The sequence below is a fragment of the Aulonocara sp. 'chitande type north' Nkhata Bay genome, linkage group LG13, assembly GCF_057382095.1.
Source record: "Aulonocara sp. 'chitande type north' Nkhata Bay isolate Kocher_YH1m ecotype deep benthic linkage group LG13, A_spYH_male_GT1.1, whole genome shotgun sequence".
Lineage (NCBI taxonomy): Eukaryota > Metazoa > Chordata > Actinopteri > Cichliformes > Cichlidae > Aulonocara > Aulonocara sp. 'chitande type north' Nkhata Bay.
In genome coordinates this window covers 9,488,195-9,507,052 of record NC_141356.1, presented here as the reverse complement: position 1 = coordinate 9,507,052, position 18,858 = coordinate 9,488,195, and the positions used below count along the sequence as shown (strand labels likewise).

Genomic DNA, 18,858 nt, shown 5'->3' with positions numbered 1-18,858 from the left:
GACTGCATAAGAAGGTGATGTAAAAACCACTTAAGTAGAATTGGTTTTGCCCATCCACGTGAAGGATGATCACACAAATATTAAAATTCAGTCCTCATCGATTCAATCGCTCGGTTTGTGAGACCACGAAAGACAGAAAAATCTGACACATGTCGCTCAAACCTTTTCCCGCAGTACTGAAGGCTCTGAAGCTCCAATTTGTGTAACTCATACATGAATGTGCCCCAAATCAAATGATCTGTGGATCCTATTTCGCCTAATTTCCATCTGTCTGCCAACCTAAACAACACAAGTTAATCACCGCTTTGCAGCCAGCTAACTTTGCAGCTATATTTGGAACAAATATGTATATAGCCCAGTAGATGGAGCTGTATAGTCTAACCTAGCGAGAGTGACCATGTGCAAAGATGTGAGGTCTGACCATATGCAACTGCAAATTCAGTACCAATGAAGACTTTTTAATTTGGAGCCTGTCATGGAGTAATGCTGCAGACTTCATGGGGAAATGTGGTCGTTCAATTTCATCCTTGAGACCAGTACAGATATAACATCTTAGTAAGCCACGCACCAACTATCCTGTGTTCTGTGAGCTGAGGTTATAATAAAACAGACCAATACAACTAGATCTACAACTACATCCATTGCATACCAAACAACTGAATATGGCACAAAAACCTTAAAGTTGCTGCAGAAAACATAAAAGAGAGTTTTAATTGTAAATGTTATACCCCTTCATTTGGGCTTTGAGGATAAGTGAAAACTTGTTTATATAAACTTATAGATCTACATTTATAGTCTATTAATTAAACTAAAAGTCTCGACACAAGCTGAGAATTTTGATTCCTGCTTTTCTGAATCTAAAAGTAAATTGTTGTGCATTTTGTCTCAAAAAAAATTAACAGAATGAAAAAATAGCAGCAGAGTTAAACTGATTAGCTATTGGGCTATTAATGTTTTTTCCTGTTAAAACACATGTGGACTTTTTATCAATAAATATTTTATCAGACACCTCATTGATATGAGCAGTTTATTGTTATGCTCTAAAGAGTTGTAAAATGTAATTCAGAGGATTGGTTAAAAGAGAAAAAAACCCCAAACCCATCACAGATGTCAGTCAAACTTGTAGAGAGCAGAGAACTCTCTGAATTTTAACAAGGAAATCTATCAGCCTACTGCTGACAAAACATCTCAAAGCATCCAGCCATCCATTTTTTAACACTCCCGATCTTGCTGAGGGTCGCAAGAACATGCAACCAATCACAGCATGTGTAGAGCGGCCGCTGAGATGTAATCTAAGCAGGTCACCTGGGTTAACACACAGGCACAGACCTCTGCACGTCCCATTCTATGGGCGTTTCAGAGTTTACTTAACCTGTATGTCTCTGGATTGTCTCAACATCTCAGAATTCTACAGACAACTGAGAATATCCACACCAAAAACCAAAAATACAGTTTTACACAACTTCACATTTGCCAGCATTTTGATAAAAGCACACGAACAAACATTATCTGCCTCTGCTATGTTATGCTACTGTACTCACGACACTCTTACATAAACTGTCAATAATCCTCTCCATCTCGCTGAGTTCACAAAGCAGTGCTAAATTATTGATTAGCATTAATTAGCAATGACCTGGAGGGATAGATCTAATGACAAAGAAATTCCAAGTAGATTAGGTATCCTCCTTTGAACTGGCGGATTATATTTGCTTTAGGTCATTGTATCAAAAGGACAGGAATCCATTTCATAAGAAAGAAATATGCAATATCTATCGAAATAAACATCTATATCACTTGTCTTTCAGAAGAAATTTATAAAATAAATTGCTAATGCTTCTGAAAATATTCATAACCAAAGAACGTGCTGCTTTTTTTCAGGAGGTTTTGACATCTAACCCCACACACACACACACACACACACACACACACACACACACACACACACACACACACACACACACACACACACACACACACACACACACACACACACACACACACACACACACACACACACACACACACACGAAGAGGGAAAACTGAGAATTATATTTTAAACTAACTAAACCTGTGAACCAGCTCACCTTGATTTGAGAAGCGATGGTAACGTTTGTAGGTAAACAAGTAGTACCTCCACAGGCAGGCACTGCGTGTGATAGCTGCAGACCTGAGTACAGACAGTAGAAACTCCCAGTTGCTGGGCGTGGTGGGCTAGCTCTACCCCTCTCTGCAGCACAGGGTTGAAGATGTGTGTGTAGAGCTGCCACTGCACTATAGCATTGCCCCTCTGAGTTAGGTGGCACACATGGCCAGCTATCTGCTGACTAAGCTGCCAGTCCTCACCAAACACTAGCTCTTGGTAGGCCTCCAGAGCATTCCACTTCCACAGCATATCCTCAGTGCCCCCTCCACTTGGCAGAATACCCTGGGAGCGGTAACACAGGCTGGTAGAAATAGCTGAAGGTTCCCCGTGCTGCAATGTCTCCTCCAGGCCTGGCAGCTGGCTGCTATCCAGAGTGCAGATGTTACATGAGGCCAGCTTGGCTTTTTCTGAAGGCTGTCCCCCACCAAGCTGGTCTAAGATCAGTCTCCCCAGGACACTAAGAACATGAGACTGGTAACTACGCAGCCCTGGAGCTTTAAAGGCATCGAGTAAAGGTCCTACGACTGAACGGGGGTCCATACAACAGCAGATTCCAACAGCCTGCACCCCAGCCAATACCTGCAACACACCTGGCCCGCTGGGGGACAGGCGCTGTAGGAGCCGCAGGCACTGGTGGGCACAGGCAGCCAAGCAGCAGCAGCGCTCAGGATAACGTACTGCTTCACCCTCCATCTCTCCTCCGCCTTCTCCATCCTCTTCAAAGGGGTTGCGCCTAGCAGCTTGCTTGAAAGCAGAGACGGGCAAACCTGACAAGTCTCTGTGATGATGCAGGAAGTGGGAATATTCACAGCGACGATGGCGCCTTCGGGCACACACAGACTGATGCAGCTGCTCTGACTTTGCCTTCTTTACAGCACTGACAATCTTGAAGACCCCTGCAATGAGGCCTCGTAGCCTCTCTGAGGCTTCACCTCCAACTTTAGAATCTCTGGCTCTGCCAAGTCCCTCCAGTCGAAGCACTGTAGTCTCAAAGAGCTCCAGGCCACGGTGCTGAACAAACTCATGGATGAGCTCTAGAGCCTGACTAAAGAAAAAAGGGTTGGGAGTGGAAGCCTGCAGGCAACCCAGCAGCACTTGCAGTACTCCTTCTAAAAGTTCTGGAAGCAGTAGCGCTCTGTGGCGATAACGAGAGAATGAGAAGTCATCCTGTACTTCCTGTAGAGTCTTCTTGGGCCGAGGAGCAAAAGGGTTACTCTGTCTGTCCAAGCAGCTCCGGATTTTGAGAGTGGCTCGCAGCAGGTCTGTTAGACTACGTCTCAGGCTGTCTGGAAGGCTGTCATTCTGACTCACATCCACAGACATCAGGTGCAAGATGGTTCGTAGTAGCATTCTCTGAACTAGTGCAATTGGCTCCTCTGTCCAGCCTCCAGCAAGCTCCTCTGGTCCTGCTCCTCCTCCACCCCCTGGACCACAACAATCTCCAAATTCAGTAAGGATCTCTGTGAGAGTAGGTACAACGCTGACAGCCAGGCCAGGGTTGTGGTTGATGCTCATGTCAAATTTACACACTTTCTCCAACAAGGAAAGCAACACATGGCAGAGATCAAAAGGCGAGTTTTCCATTCGATTGAATATTGATATTGCAGCTGGGTCTGTTAGGGTTTCGCTGTCAGCCATCTGGGATCCAGGGGCTCTGGGATGTGGGTATGGGGCACTCATGGTTTCTGTGGTGGTGCCGGTGGACGTGAACTGCGAGGCGTCTGATCGATGATGCTGACAGCTTACCTGGATGGTGGAGCCATGTGATCTTCGGCTCCGTGCACTACCTGGGCCAGTTTTGTCTTCAGAGTTGGCTTCTGAATCTGAGGTAGAAACCTGAGACTTGCGAGCATCTTTCACAGAGTATCTCTGCGCTGTCCGCCGGGACCTCCGTGACTTCCAGGTACTGCTGGCAACACGGGATCTCTTCCCAGAGGTCTGCTCATCTGTTGCAGCCTTCAGCCCTGTTCTGAGAGGGATGGCCTTCACCTCCCGGTTCAGGAATACCTCCAGCAGGGACGGCAGGGTGAAATCTGTCAATACATAGAATACATATCTATCATACTTGTTCTAGGTGCATGCAAATCGCAAAAAAGTAAGAAAATCCCACAAAGTGAGAGTATTGTTTTTTTTGTTTTAATATTTAGACAAGCACTTGATCCTGGTGTCTACAGATAAAGGTGACATACTTAAACAAGACCAAAATAAACCTTTTCAACAAAAATATCAATAAATGTGAAATGCTTGTGTGGATAAAATATAGTAACCTTTCAAACTACTATGGCACCCTGTATAAGAAAAAAAAAATCTTATACAGGGTTTCCCCAGCAAATCTAAATGGAATGGAATAGAAAGTCTTTTTCTTTATGACCAAGCCATTCAACACCACCTCATTTTTTTTGTTTTTGTACCATTCCTTGGTTGATTTCTTTGAGTCCTTAGAAGCATTATCCTATTAAATGGTCCTACATTGTTTAGACATTCAGACTACAATCTGAGGACTCAGACTGCGCTTTGAGTGCTCAGATTAAGTAGAAAAGTGCCAGTCCTTTTACCATTTACAAATAGCTTACATCATCATCAACAAGTAAGCTTTGATAGTGAAAAATGAAAGTTAAAGCCCTGCCAACAAGCTGCCAAATCCCTGAGGCAGAGGAGCAACCTCAAGCCGTACCATTTTCACCACCATGCTTCACAGTTTGAATGGGGTTATTTTCATCAAAAGCTGTCTTTGGCCTGTGCTCTGCATCCTATCATTACTGTGACCACACAATATTCCAAAAGGTAAGCTCTTTGCCCATATGTTCACTGGCAAGCTGCAGCTTTAATGTTGTTTTTGGATAGAAAAGACTTGTATTGGCCCTGCACCCATGCAAGTTAAAATTGCTTTCTGATTGTAAATACATGCACTTTGTCACCGATAGTTGAAATAGTTACCTGCAGATCCCGAGATAAAATCTGGGAGGGTTCATTGGGCCTTTTATTATTCATTTCTTTTTACGCATCAAGTGATCTTGATCTGAACTTGCTGGAGCCAATCATTGTTATGTGTACTATGACTAACATACTTTTAAATCACCCTGACTAACTCGTAGGTATCCCCTCAGGTTTTCTCTTAAAACCTGACTGCGACTGGAGTGATTATACCACAAACTCCCACAGAAAGGAAAAAACCCACCCTAGATCTCACAAACGCTGGATTCCATTTATGTGGATCTGATAGTGTTACATATGTACAGGTGTATTTTGTTGCAAGTGTCTGATATTTATTTACTGATTTAATATAGGCAAATGTTTAATGCAGTCAAGTTGTTACATTTTGGGTTTAAATACACTTGTATTAATTGGTATTGCTTCAAAGAGTACAAAATGTTATCTGTACAAATACCAAAAAGGCAACATTTTTCATGGGACTACCTATAGACAGCTGCTGAGTATACTTGTAGACGTATACTCAGCAGCTGTAAATGTCACATTTTAGTATTTGACACGTAATGTTAGACACCAGCCTGACAAATATTTATTTTTAAATATCAAAAATATTACTTCCTAAGTGTAATGCTCAGCTGCATCTCAGCAGCCGTACCTTGTTTGCTCAAACTCTCAGTAAGCAAGAATTAATTAAAGTAAAAATGTCTAGGGTGCATGTTAGAAAGGATCGGCAGCCCTGTACTAAATGCCAGTGTCATCTGGAGGTCACAGGACTCTGTAATCACTGCTCTTCTCCCGTTCTGTGGCTGCTTGTGCTTGCAATACTAACATCATTCACAATGTGGTAAATGGTTAAAATTGATTAATCCGTTGTGAAACAAGTACAGTAGAAAGTTTGTGTTGTGCAAGTACAGCCCTGAGATAAAAATAAGTAATTCAATAAGGACATTAGAGACGCAATTTAAAGTCAAAACCAATTTCAGTGTCTTCACATACAGTAGTGTGCAAAACTCTTGAGCTTCCCCCCAATTTTTATCGGTTTCCAAGGAGACAAAGTTTTGTAATTTTTTTTAAAGTGGTCTTGACCAGCAGTTCTCCAGAGTTTATGGGCTTTGTGGGCTGTATTTCAGTCAGTGGTGTTAGGGATCTTTTCAAAATAGATTTAATTATCAATGCAAAAACTATGGTAATGGCTTCATTTTTCAGCTTGAAAATGATCCCAAACACACTGCCAGAGCAGTAAAAGCATAAGCATGGATAGAAAAACACAGCTGAAGACTATTGGTCAAGGACCTTGACATTATTGAAGGAGTGTGGGATTGTCTTAACAGAGAACAGAATAAAAGGCAGCAAACATCCAAAGAAACTGGAGAACTATTCCTGAAGGCTACTTAAAGAAATTACAAAGAAGCTCAACTAAAGCTGTGCAAAAGAATAAAGGTGAAAACTTTTAATGTTCACTTATATATGTTATTTCCATGTGTGTCTGCACATGTTTCCTTAAATCCTTGCATTCATTTCCCCATTCGCCAATGAAAATATAAAGAAATGAACAATGGGTAAAGACTCTTGCATATTACTGATAAACCCACCAAACCTGATGCTGGAAGACTGCTTGATAGTCTTGATGCATGCTCAATCATCCAGGTAAGTAAATCCCAGAAAGCTGATTGTGTTCATCTGAACGTAGCACTTTCAGTGGGAGAAACGTTTCGTCATTCATTCAAGTGACTTCTTCGGTCTCTTTTCTCCCATAATCAACTTTTTGGGATTGCTTGATAGTAATAATTTTTTAAGAATAATGTAAACGCTAGAACACGAAAAAGAGTAACTATAATGGTTAGCTAATTTTATACTTATGAATTGGACACATTTAAAGGAAACTTTTTAGGTAATGTTACATTACACGTCATGTGTGGGCACTGACCTGGGGCTTTTTCCTCCTGCACAGGAATCTTCCAGACCAATGGGAGTAAAGACAGCAGCAGAGTGAGCAGTTCCTCGCGACAGGTCAGCTCCTGAGAGGGCAGAAAAGCACACTGAGTTTACCTAGAAAGCCTCTCTTTGCTTTTCCCTGTGGTCACACTCCAATGTCACACCAAGACACACCCACCACACTTGGTTTGCACTACTTTCAACAGTTAGAATGAATAGATTATTGCCAGACACAATAATCTGCCTTGCATCTAAATGTAACAAACTTAAAAAACTTCCTTCAGCTGGAAATAACGCATTTATTTTTTTTATAAGCACTTTTATTGAATTAGTTATTTAATCTCCAATGCAAGTGCGTCGAGGAGCAATGTAGCAGCTACATGACAGACTTACTTCTGAGACCTCGGGGAGCTCATGTCTATCCAGGGGATTCCTCCTCCAGGTGTTAATTAAAAATGATAAACCTACTCTTTCATGTGTGAATTAAACAGCTTTCTGATTTAGCAAAAACATACAGGATGTTTAGTTTATAGCGCACGCCGACTTAGACTGCATTAAAAAAAGAAAAAGTGCAATCCATTTCATTCCAGGATCATTTTGAGCATTTCAAAGTATTATATTCAGCTACTACTTTTTACAAATATGCATCTCCATTTATTGCAAAAGGTACATTTTGGATAATGAAGGGAGAAAATAAGCTGTTCTTCTCTTAACGATTCATAATAGAAGAGTATGAACACAACACCAAACACCTTTGCTGTGGAAATGCCCAAAGGAGAGTAATAATAGCATCCTTGGCAGAGGATGAAGTCCCACTCCTTCTGTGTTTCTAATTGGTGCTTCTCTTAGGTTTTTTCTGGTCCAGGGGTAAGTGAACATTATAGCCACAACTGTTTTCAGTTCTTTTTTGTCTCAAGTGTACTTGTTATTGAAATGTGAATACAGGGTAAGAGATATGGCCAACGTGCCTATTTGCCTTGGCTCAAAACATCGGTGCTCCAGCGCAACCTTTGATGGTTCTGTTCTTTAGGACATCTCCAATGGGTGTGTCAACGTTAACTGTTTGCAGACAGAAATGACTCACACCGACATTCAGTAAGTAAATGCAAGTCACATATCCAGTAGTATCTTCACTAGATATTCTGTTAGTATTACTCTGGAATTTTTCAAATACTTTTACTACCATTTATTGATGACTTCTGTAATACATTTTTTTCTAGCTGTAGTATATGTAGTAATCATTTGAAAGGTAAACCATTAAGGTGAAATCAAAGAGCCGACACAAGCCTGACGCTTAACACATCAACACACAACCTTAATTTAAAAGGGAACAAAAAATAATTTAATAAAACCCTCAAATCAATAGGATGTTACATGGTTGACTACAGGACTCCTGTTCTGCTAATGTAAAGACTAATAACACTTCTACTGTTAAAGAGAATTTTACAGAGTAGATCTGAATCATCTAAACCAACAGAGTGAAGGTGACACAGTCTGGGAGGACATAACAACTGTGTGGAATAAACACTACTCAAAATACATTTTCTCACACACTAGGTCTATGATTTAAAACCTGATTTGTTCGAAAAGTTTAAGTTCTTCATAATGTGTCTCTGAAGGCTTTATTCCACTTGGGATGCTGCTGATGCACACAGCTGCACATGGATGCTTTACACTGAAGGCTTGGACAAAAATAGAAAATTTACTTCAAATTAGCTAAAAGATATGAATAACATGAGGCAGTGGGGACACTGACAAACAGTTCTTTTTTTTCAAGAAAACACTTGATATAGACAGGTCATTTTTCCCGAAATCTTTTTCTCACACAAACTATCAAGGGGAAGCGCTCCAGCAGTCATGTGAAAGCTGCAAAAACCAACCATAAATAAACAAATAAACAAATGAAAAATCTCCTAAACTCTTTCTTGACACAAAAAACACTCACAGACCAAATCAATATATAAGAAACACACAGTGCGCTCCAGTGTGAGCTCCAAGGTGAAGTTGAAGACTGGTACACAAGTGTGTAGGCAGAAAAAACCCTGCACTCTGTCATAGCCTGGTGCCAGTTTACAGAGGAAACAAAAACTGTGTCTAAAAGAGGCACATCCTATTTAACAGGAGCACCACAAAAAAGGCCTCAACTTACCCTCATAGACAGTGGGTAGGAAACTTTGGCCTTCATTTATTTCTATGTACTAATATTGTTCAGACCACATCACAAAGAATTTTCCGAGGAATTGTCTTTTATGATCTATTATAAAAATGCACACACACAGTCTAGCTATCTTTGTGAGGACCAAAATCTGCATTCTACTATACTTACCATCACTTGTGAGGACACACAAACGGGTCCTCACAAATTTGATGGTATTTAAAGGCATTTTGAGGCTCAAAATGTGGTTTTAGTGTCAGGGTTACAATTAGGTTATGTTTAGGTTCAGGGTTAGGCATTCATTTTTAATGGTTAGGGTAAGCAGCTAGGGAAAGCATGATGTCAATCAAGGTCCTCACTAAGATAGCTGAATGGGCTTGTGTGTGTGTGTGTGTGTGTGTGTGTGTGTGTGTGTGTGTGTGTGTGTGTGTGTGTGCGCGCGCGCGCATTTTTAAGTGCAACTCATATATTCTATAAAGACTTGCATCAATAATTTGCATATAGCAGAAGCAGAAAGACCGTCTCTCAGCAATCATTCATGTCATCAACAGCGTGTGGGCATCGCCAGTTTCCTCTTATGATAAAACCGTCTTGTAAGTTGTGCAAACACCAGAAGCAGATGTATTGTAGGAGCCTAAATTGCCTTTGAACAAACAGAAAATACTGGCTCTGTGGTAGTAAAAGAATTGGCTATAATGCCTGGAAGTCCCCTAATGTGAATAAAGGTTCTAGAAGCATAGAAAAGCAGTCAATTCAATCCAGCGTTATTTATATATCACCACATCACAACAGTAGTCACCTCCAGGCACTTAAAAAAAAGCATAGAGAAAGTTACTGACAACCATCAAACTCCAGGAAATTTTCAAATATACAGCATGCTCAACTAAATCCCATCTTGTTCACTCTTAAAATGTTATCGCGTCTTATAAATGCATAATGGTCATTAAATATCTCCATTCTCTCATTTCTGTCATGTGCTTTAACTATATTGCATCTCTCTACTGCAAAGTCTATCTGCAGTTTCTCCTTGATCAAGAGATTAGATGCTGCAAGAGGCGGCAAGTGAAGAGAAATTTGAATCTGATACGCTGGTGTTGGCAAAGCTGCATAAATGATAAATGTTTGTGGGTTCTCTGTAACTACAGCACAGAAAGGTTAACTTTTTGGGGAATTAAATACATAATGGATTTTTTTTTTCTATAATCAAAGTCAGGATGGGTGCACTTGACTTCTCCTTACCTGGTCAATGATCGAGTCCAGGGTACTGAGCAGCAGGAAGCCTCGTCCCCTGACCAGGTACTCGCCCAGAGCCACCATGTGACTTTCCTCCTCATCTTCCTCCCGTGCCTCCGATCTCTGGGCTACCGCACTGCAGAGCTGATGCACATCAGTCAAGAACTCCCGTGCCAGTGTGTTACTGGCCCCACTCATGTCTGAGCTACAACAGAAGACAAACATCAAAACACTCATAAATATTTCGGATTGTAGCATTATAATACTGAAAAACTCTGGTTTCCTTCTTCACAAGCATTAGTGGACAAACAGTAAAAATACACCTTGCTATTAGTGTGTTTGTAACTTAACTCGCTCAGACGAACGATAGTAAATTTCTCTCAAGTAAAAGAAAACACATGAATCACGTGAATATCCGATTTTAGCAAAAGCACTCACTTACGTCTAAAAAAGGACAAAAAACACTCCAAAAACAAACAAACAAATAATCCTTTTGCCATAATATGTTGAGATGGCTGTGAAGCTCTAACTAATGAGACAAAACAAGGATGTAATCACATTAGTTCAGCCTTTGTTTTGTAAAACTGCATTCCCTTTACAATCCACTGGTGACGTCAGATCTACGACACAAAACCATGGGATGAATGAAAAACCGCCAAACCCAACCCCCCTGAAACAGCCAGACTATACAAGGCATTGTATAAATGAGCAAAACAAATCAATGCTCCAATTACGCTCATTATGATCAAACATGAAACTGTTGATTCGTACTGATACCAAATCAAACAGGAAACTGTGCTTATTCTACTAAGAAAGCCATTTAGAGCGGCTCCAGGCTTGTATGTGCATGCCTGCCGCAACCACGTGCAGCATAAGCTGTAAACCACACACCTCCTTCAATCACCGCTTCAGAACAATTTCTGTAACACAGCACAACGCGAATTCAAGACACGGCCTCAGGACTGAGACATGATTAATTCCATCAGACAGATCCAATAACTCAGTGTTCACACTTGGATGTTTACATTTCACCTCTAATCCAAACCTGCGTACAATACAATAATCTACACACAGGAGGGCTTGGTTAATAAAATCTTCAACATGTACTTAATTTAAAAGAATAAAAAACACCCATTTCTGACACAAACCTCTGCAACACGCACAGTCCTTCTTATCTTACCAAATGTTACTGGGCCAAATAGTTTCCTTCCAGTCATCTTTTGTGTGCTGAAAGCTTGACTGCAGCTCTGCTGGCTGTATCTGCACACCATCTCACATGACTACTGACTGAATTTTCTGTTCTGCAGCACAAATTCCATTAAATTGGAATTTCAAATGGAAGCTTTCCAGATTCGCAGCAGATCAGCGTATCACATGAAAGCATGTGATGTCACATGGCGATGGGAGTGGCCCTCTGAGCTGATCAGCCTCCAGTGCCCCATACGAGACCTCAACCATCATTCATTGTAACTGCCTTTGTATCCTCCACTACAACAGCTGAGAGGTTTTCTTTAATGCACACAGAGTCCTGCAGAGGATACGCAGAGAAGGTGCCATAAGGGAAACTTTACACACAAAAAAAAAAGATATTTCTCAAACTTTTTGCTGCTTTCATCTTTACAAATTAACCTTGCACGGTGATGAATTTGAAATGCAAATTTTAATTACATTTTTCCCCAACTATTTCTAATTATACTTTTCCAATCAGTAAACACCATTTCCGTAAGATATTAAGTGTAAAAAACATGTTTATTTTTTAATTTATTGCAGTTCCAATATTGGTTCTAATTAAGGCCATGAGGTTTACACAATAAATAAATATTAAAAAACAAAAAAATAGCACTGTCGGAAAGAGGAGTGGGCTGCAGATATTCACTGCCGGCTAGACTCAGAAAAAGATAAGGTCACAAGAAGAAAGTAGATGAAGTGAACTGGCTAAAGAAAATAGAAAAGAGAGCGGCACATTTTAGAAAATCCAGCTGCAACACCTGGTTTTGTGAGCCAGGTCTAAAATTTTGCCTTTGTATAGATCTGCCTCTGCTTACAGAAGCTTTCTAAGTGTCTCTGAGGACGCTTAACCTTTCCCAAGAAGCCTTCGCTACATTTGAGGTTGCCCACATTGAGCTGCTTTTATTTTCCCATCCTTTAATTTTCAAACGCTTTCAATAACTTGTAAACAAGTTGGGATTTCAACCTGAAATTCTAGAGACTTCCAGAAGTCTGATGTAATAAAGCGAATTGTGCTTCACTAATAGGTGGCACCACAACCTGAAAGCATTTTTATCTCATAACTGGCTGCATGAATTTGCATGTAATTTGGCTTGCATAATGCAGTTGCAACAAATCTAAATTTTTATAAATCTCAAATTGAACCTTTGGTACATGACTAAATATATCAGCTCGTTGACTAAATTTGCTGAATTTGCCAAAAATAGTTTCACAGTTACCTAATTCAAGCCACTCAATTTGCCAAACAACCTTTGGATCTCACATTTTTCAAACACGTCTTACTGTAATTAGTAGTGTGTGTACACAGCATTTTTCATTTCCCTTAATATTTTAACAAAGTTCAAAGCACAGAATATTTTTTAAAAGAAGTAGATAAATTGGTGTACAGTGTTTCAGAAAAATACTACACCACCACCCAGTGTAAGGTTTACGCCACAGTTCCCCTAAATTAAAAGGTACAGTACTGGTAAAACAGTAGTGACAATATCATTTTGTTATGTTTCTGGTGATGTATTACTATTAATTACTGTTTTTAATCCTTGAATTTTCATATTGACTGTTTAAAACAAAACAAAACAAAACAAATTTGGGATGTTTGATAGAGGTGGGAATCACCATACATCCCACGATACGATATTATCACAATACTTAATGCACGATACGATATTATTGCAATTTTTTAAAAATATTTTGCGATATTCAGATTCTGTACATAAAGGTAAACTTTATCAATATTCATTTTATCTAATATCAAAGTCTCACACTCAGTCTCTCATTTCAGTCAGTTTTATTGTTGACAAACTTAAACGGTTTGTATTACAGTCTAGTCCAACTTAACTGAATGCAACCATCTGGTACAATTATAGCTATTCTGAACTATGCAATTTATGAAAACTATGCAGCCCTTTCAGCAACTGAAGAATTTGAAAGTAAATTAAAACAAAATATAATTTTATATTACATAAAAAAAAGCTTTAAACTTAAAATAAAACATGTCTTAAATTAAAATAAGTAAACTGTCATGTTTATTGCTGCCAAAAAAAAAAGTTAAACACATTTGGACAGTGAAGGAATGTCAGGATTCTTGCTCAGAAAAAGGATCAACATGCTCTGAAGTCAGAGCACAAAAACCTTTTTTGTAACAAAATATCGATTTCTGCTGTCCCTGTATCGATACATTATTAGCAAACAAAATATCACGATACTACACAGTATCGATTCCCCACCCCTAATGTTTGATTAAGACACCAAATTACATCTCTGAACAGAACATTTTCTTTTACTGGCTGAATTTTATGCTCGATTAATTTCTGAGAAATCCAGTGCCCGACTCAAATTTGGGTATAAAAATGTGAATTTGCTTTATTATTTGCCTAATAAACAATGTAAATTTGAAGCTTTAAACAAGTGTTTGGCAGGTTGCTAAAATATTTCTTTTTTATGACAGTTGGTCTAACAAATTCTTGAAAAAACTGCATGCACCATTTTCTTCCACTGTTATTAGAGATCAAAAATGCTAACAGCTCAAAATCATCACCATGATCAATGTGACAGCTCTGCAAATACACCATCAGTTTACAGCCACCATGTTTAAGAGAGTTTAGCGACAGCTCAGAAAGTTCTTTGTCGTCAATATCTGATCCAATTCACCCGCTTTGTCCTGCTACCACGAGACCTTAAATCGAAATTCAGTACTTCAAAACGATTTCCATGAAAGCTTCCCACTCCAGATGTCAAATTTTAGGTTTACCCCCAGGCCAAAAACTGTGACGTTCTTCACTCAAACCCAGTTATCATTACAGTGGATGCTTTGTTCAGCTTTGTCATTTGAGTCATGCATTGGATAATATTCAAATACAGCTCCCCTCATCTATGAATAAAAACCTCAGTGTCATTGAAAGGATTCCTGTGTGGCATGCACTGTTAACAGACTGTCAGCACTGTTTATCTCCTGCATCTGTAGTTCTGGTTCTACTACAAACAACATGAGATTAGATAATTAATGCAAATTTAATGCAAAAAAAAAAAAAGTGTAATGAATTTAAATCTGTCAATTAAGACTTAAGTGAGTTTTCATGGCTGCTTGTAAACAACAACCGGGACAGTGGACTCCGGGCTTATATGTTTGACACAGATTTACACAGAAAACAACAGAAGTCAGTACATCCAGAGTAGTATTACACACTTCATTACTCTATTGTCCAGTTTTCTGGATTTTTAATGGCACATTAAATCCTCTTCGGTGAGGAGGGTCTAAGCATTGCACAGATTTTTGAACAGATGCCCCGCTATCTTTAAGGCACTGTTTTTTTGTGAGGGTTGTTTTGCGCGATTGTTCTCGTTTGTATTCTCCATAGGCATTCTACTGGATCAGGTAAGATAGTAAGGTCTTCCATTTTTATCTTGTTTAGAAGCTCTGTGATTTTATCATTGTTATCATTGTGTTCCCTTTTCAGATGACTAGGAGTCACCTTGTCATCCAGCACCACAGGCATTCGTGGTGTCGTCTCAACAGCACTTAGTGATGTGGCCACTTCACTAACAGGAGTATGCTAGCCTGTCTAAAACATGCTGGACTCCTTCTGACTGAACAAATAATTTTTGGTAATAGTACCGAAGCGCTTCCTGAAATTCAACCTGATTCAATTTAACGTGGACAAAAAAAAAAAAAAGAGCACCACATTTTAATCAGAGTACAGCATGAAGTCAATTAATCTTCTGGGATATTGATCTGATCAGTTCAGTAGTAGACAAGGTTGTTAATCAGTTTCTACTTTGGTGTTAATCAAAATTAACAACAGGTGCACTAGAGGGGCAACAGTGAGACAAGCCCCAAAACAGGAATAGTCTTACACGTGGAAGACACGGACATTTTTCACTGTTTTTTTCACTAGGTTTGCATTTGGCTAGGGTCAGAGTCACTACTGGTAGCACGAGGGGATACAGGGACCCTACAGAGTTGCACAGGTAGTTCAACTCCTCCAGGAAGGCGGGGACATGCGCCATTGCTAGGAGGTTTCCTGTCTCTCCCAGCACAGTCTCAAGAACATGGAGGAGATTCCAGGAAACAGACAGTTAGTCAAGGAGAGCTGGAAATTGCTGTAAAAGGTCCTTAACTAATCAGCAGGACCGATATCTGCTCCTTTGTTCAAAGAAGAACAAGATGAGCACTGCCAGAGCTACAAATGACTCACTGGGGATGGTCTGAGGGCGTGATGTCCTCTAGAGGGCCCTGTGCTCACTGCCTGTCACCGTGGAGCAGATTAGCATTTGCTGTAGAAAACCAGAATTGGCAGGTCCACCACTGGAGCCCTGTGCTTTTCACAGATGAGAACAGGTGCACGACCAGTTTGGTGGTTACCCAGTCCATATCAATATAGATATCCAGCATGATTTCTTTTTGAGATCTAATGTGTTTTTAAAAGAGCTCCTTTAATTTTTTTTTAAGCAGGGTAGAAATCAGGGAACTCCAATACACTCTAGTTTAGTAAATTAGTTTTAATAGAAGTTGAAATGTTTTCATTGACCTAAAGGAGCACCTATATATCTTAGGTTAACCACGCAGCTAGAATACATTCATTTCTTGACCATTATCAATACAGACTGACACTGTAATCTTGTCTGTCTGATCATTATCTAAGTCACAGAAATCCAGACCATCACCGATACTCCTGTGACATCTCTTTTTCATATTTAGACCGTGAACATTGTCACTGTGATTGGAGGATTAGCGGTACTATGGTCACTAATCTTCCTGTATCATTTCAGAACTTTGAAAAGGCTTACAGTCAAATTTTTCAATTCCTCTCTCAGTTCTAGTTTTGCAACAAAAAAAAAGAAACAACACTTCTACTCACGTTTGCTCAAACAATTTCAAGTAAAAGGAGTTTATTTCAAAATGCAATCCAAGTGTTTTCCTTGAATTTCTTTTTTAAACTATATGTATACTGGATGTTGCCTCTTCAAATAATCCCGACAAACATGCTTTTTTTTTTTTGGCACAACTCTTTGTTCACATGTAAGCATGTAGGCAGTATAGGTATTACTTTAATCTGTGATCATGCTCCTCTAACAATATTACTTATAAACGTGTAAGCGTCTGATGGTTTAAAACAAACCACAGTAACAGCACACAAGTAAAAATCTACAACCTAGTCCAATGTAAGAAGTTGTACAGCATGAGGTCTTGTTTCTACAACATCTGTTAGCCAACTGCTTCATTTTCACATAAAAAAAGCTCTGTTAATTAAGCAAATTAGTGTTCAGTAATTGATCTCACAGAGCAAAACATCAAAACGCCTCAAGCTCGTCTTTACACAAGGACATTATTTTTGGTATTTTAACAATGATTTTTCAGCTGAAGGAACATGTGGATTGCAAATGCTAATGCATCCACTTAATTCTAGGCAGACTGCGTGTGTGTGTGTGTGTGTGTGTGTGTGTGTGTGTGTGTGTGTGTGTGAGAGAGACCGACTTACCCACACTCAACAGAATACAAACAAGAGGTACTCGAGGTTCCTAAAGTCCCACAATTTTCCTCATCAGTATGTAAATCTATGCAGTAAGGTACTCCAAACGCCAATGTACCATGATTACATAATTCCTCAAACCTCTACTATAGAGGCAGGACATAAAAGGATATAAATGTGTCATTTCTGCCGTTCTTTTGCCAAAACAGAGAAAAAGAGGACTAAAATAACTGCACTTCCTGCATGTTTGCACTGCATCCAATCTACGACACACTGGTTCCATTGTATTATTGTAGGGCCTTTATGTTAAAATATAAAGCGCCTTGTGGTGACCGCTGTTGTGATTGGGCGCTATATTAATAAAACTTAACTGAATTGAATATATACATTAAGTTGCATGTGGCCTTGTTTATTCTCTTAAATTTGATTGTTTGATTTTGACAACATAGTTTGAGACAACTATAGTGATTGTATTATTAGCCTACAATAATGCTAATAAATATGTCTTTATGATTCCACTGTTGCACCAGATTTTCGAAAGCTCATTTCATACATAGGCTTTATCCCGGCAAAGTGACACAAATGTCTTATAATGAGGTGTTAAGACACTGACAGAGTGATGAGACCTTACCAGAATTTCAGTGCATCTTTGCTGCTGTGCTTGCAGTGGTGCTGCACGTAGTGGAAGAGACAAAGGAAATTCTCCAGACTCTGAAGGCTGACCTGATAACACACACAGAGACACACAAATGAGACACAAGAGTAGCAACATAAATTAAACCCAGGTTATTATGTACATGTGCTAAAACAAAGAGGACCTGAAAGCATTTTCTTTTAAAGTGACAGCTACTGTAACATTTTTAGGTTTTACAATCATTCGAAATGGTAGCAGAGTCCATTCAATAGTGATGTAAAAGCCTCCAATGTCATTATGTGAGCGTATTGCTCCAATATAGATTTTTCAGGTCAGATAAAGTGCTGGGAGCCAGTATATTTTCTCTCTCCTCTCTAACCTCCTACTATAAAAGCACCGATTTAAAACACATTCAAAGAGAAAAATAAGTTACCAAAATTACAAGTCCTGTAGTTATAATATTTCTGATGCCATTTTGATGAAAATAACCACATTTTCTTTTAGCATCTTTCTAATATAATCTTTGCCCCAACTCCATAAACTTATTAGCAAAGTGAAAAATTAACACTTTGAACAAAAGGTCTGCCCTACTGGAGAGCACTATGAAAGTTCACAATTAACAATATTAGCAATAAAAGTAGTAAGCTTAATAGTACTGAGGCATCTATCAGTGTAGGGAAACAAAGACCATATAATGATGAATCTGTTTTGTCACAGTGCAGCGGTCAGAGCCTGACCGCCAAGCACAAATCTGTCATTAGAGCTGGAAGGCAACAGGAACTTTCTTACCGGTAAGACATGCCATCTGACCACTTTTAACTGCATTACTTTTCTAGGATAGTGTGTTAATACCTTGCCAACAGACGGGTGAACCACTAAGCCAGCATACTGCTGTCTCCTATGCTACACAGGAGCTAGCTTTACGCCTCCGCTAATCTGATACCGCTGACTGGATTCATTCAGGCAACACTGATCCCTGACTGATGCGGCTGCCCCGAGTGTCTGGGTCACAAAGCCAAAGAACAGACACCACATACTACATTACACAACAAGATCTACAAGCTTAGGGTAGGGCTGAACGATATATCGCATTTGCGATAATATCGCGACATGATCAAGTGCAATTTTC

General features: G+C 39.5%; 1 protein-coding gene across 2 annotated transcripts in view; it reads right to left on the bottom strand.

Moving 5' to 3' along the window:
- Positions 1-18,858, bottom strand: part of lyst (lysosomal trafficking regulator) — a 59,981-nt gene that overhangs the window by 30,417 nt on the left and 10,706 nt on the right. For both annotated transcript variants that reach the window (XM_086258609.1, XM_086258607.1), the window contains exons 2-5: positions 17,727-17,818; positions 10,404-10,602; positions 7,002-7,092; positions 2,085-4,176 (exon numbers count right to left, since the gene is read on the bottom strand). In XM_086258609.1, coding sequence (XP_086114735.1) covers positions 2,085-4,176; positions 7,002-7,092; positions 10,404-10,602; positions 17,727-17,818 — 2,474 coding nt within the window. The remainder of the gene's footprint in view (positions 1-2,084; positions 4,177-7,001; positions 7,093-10,403; positions 10,603-17,726; positions 17,819-18,858) is intronic.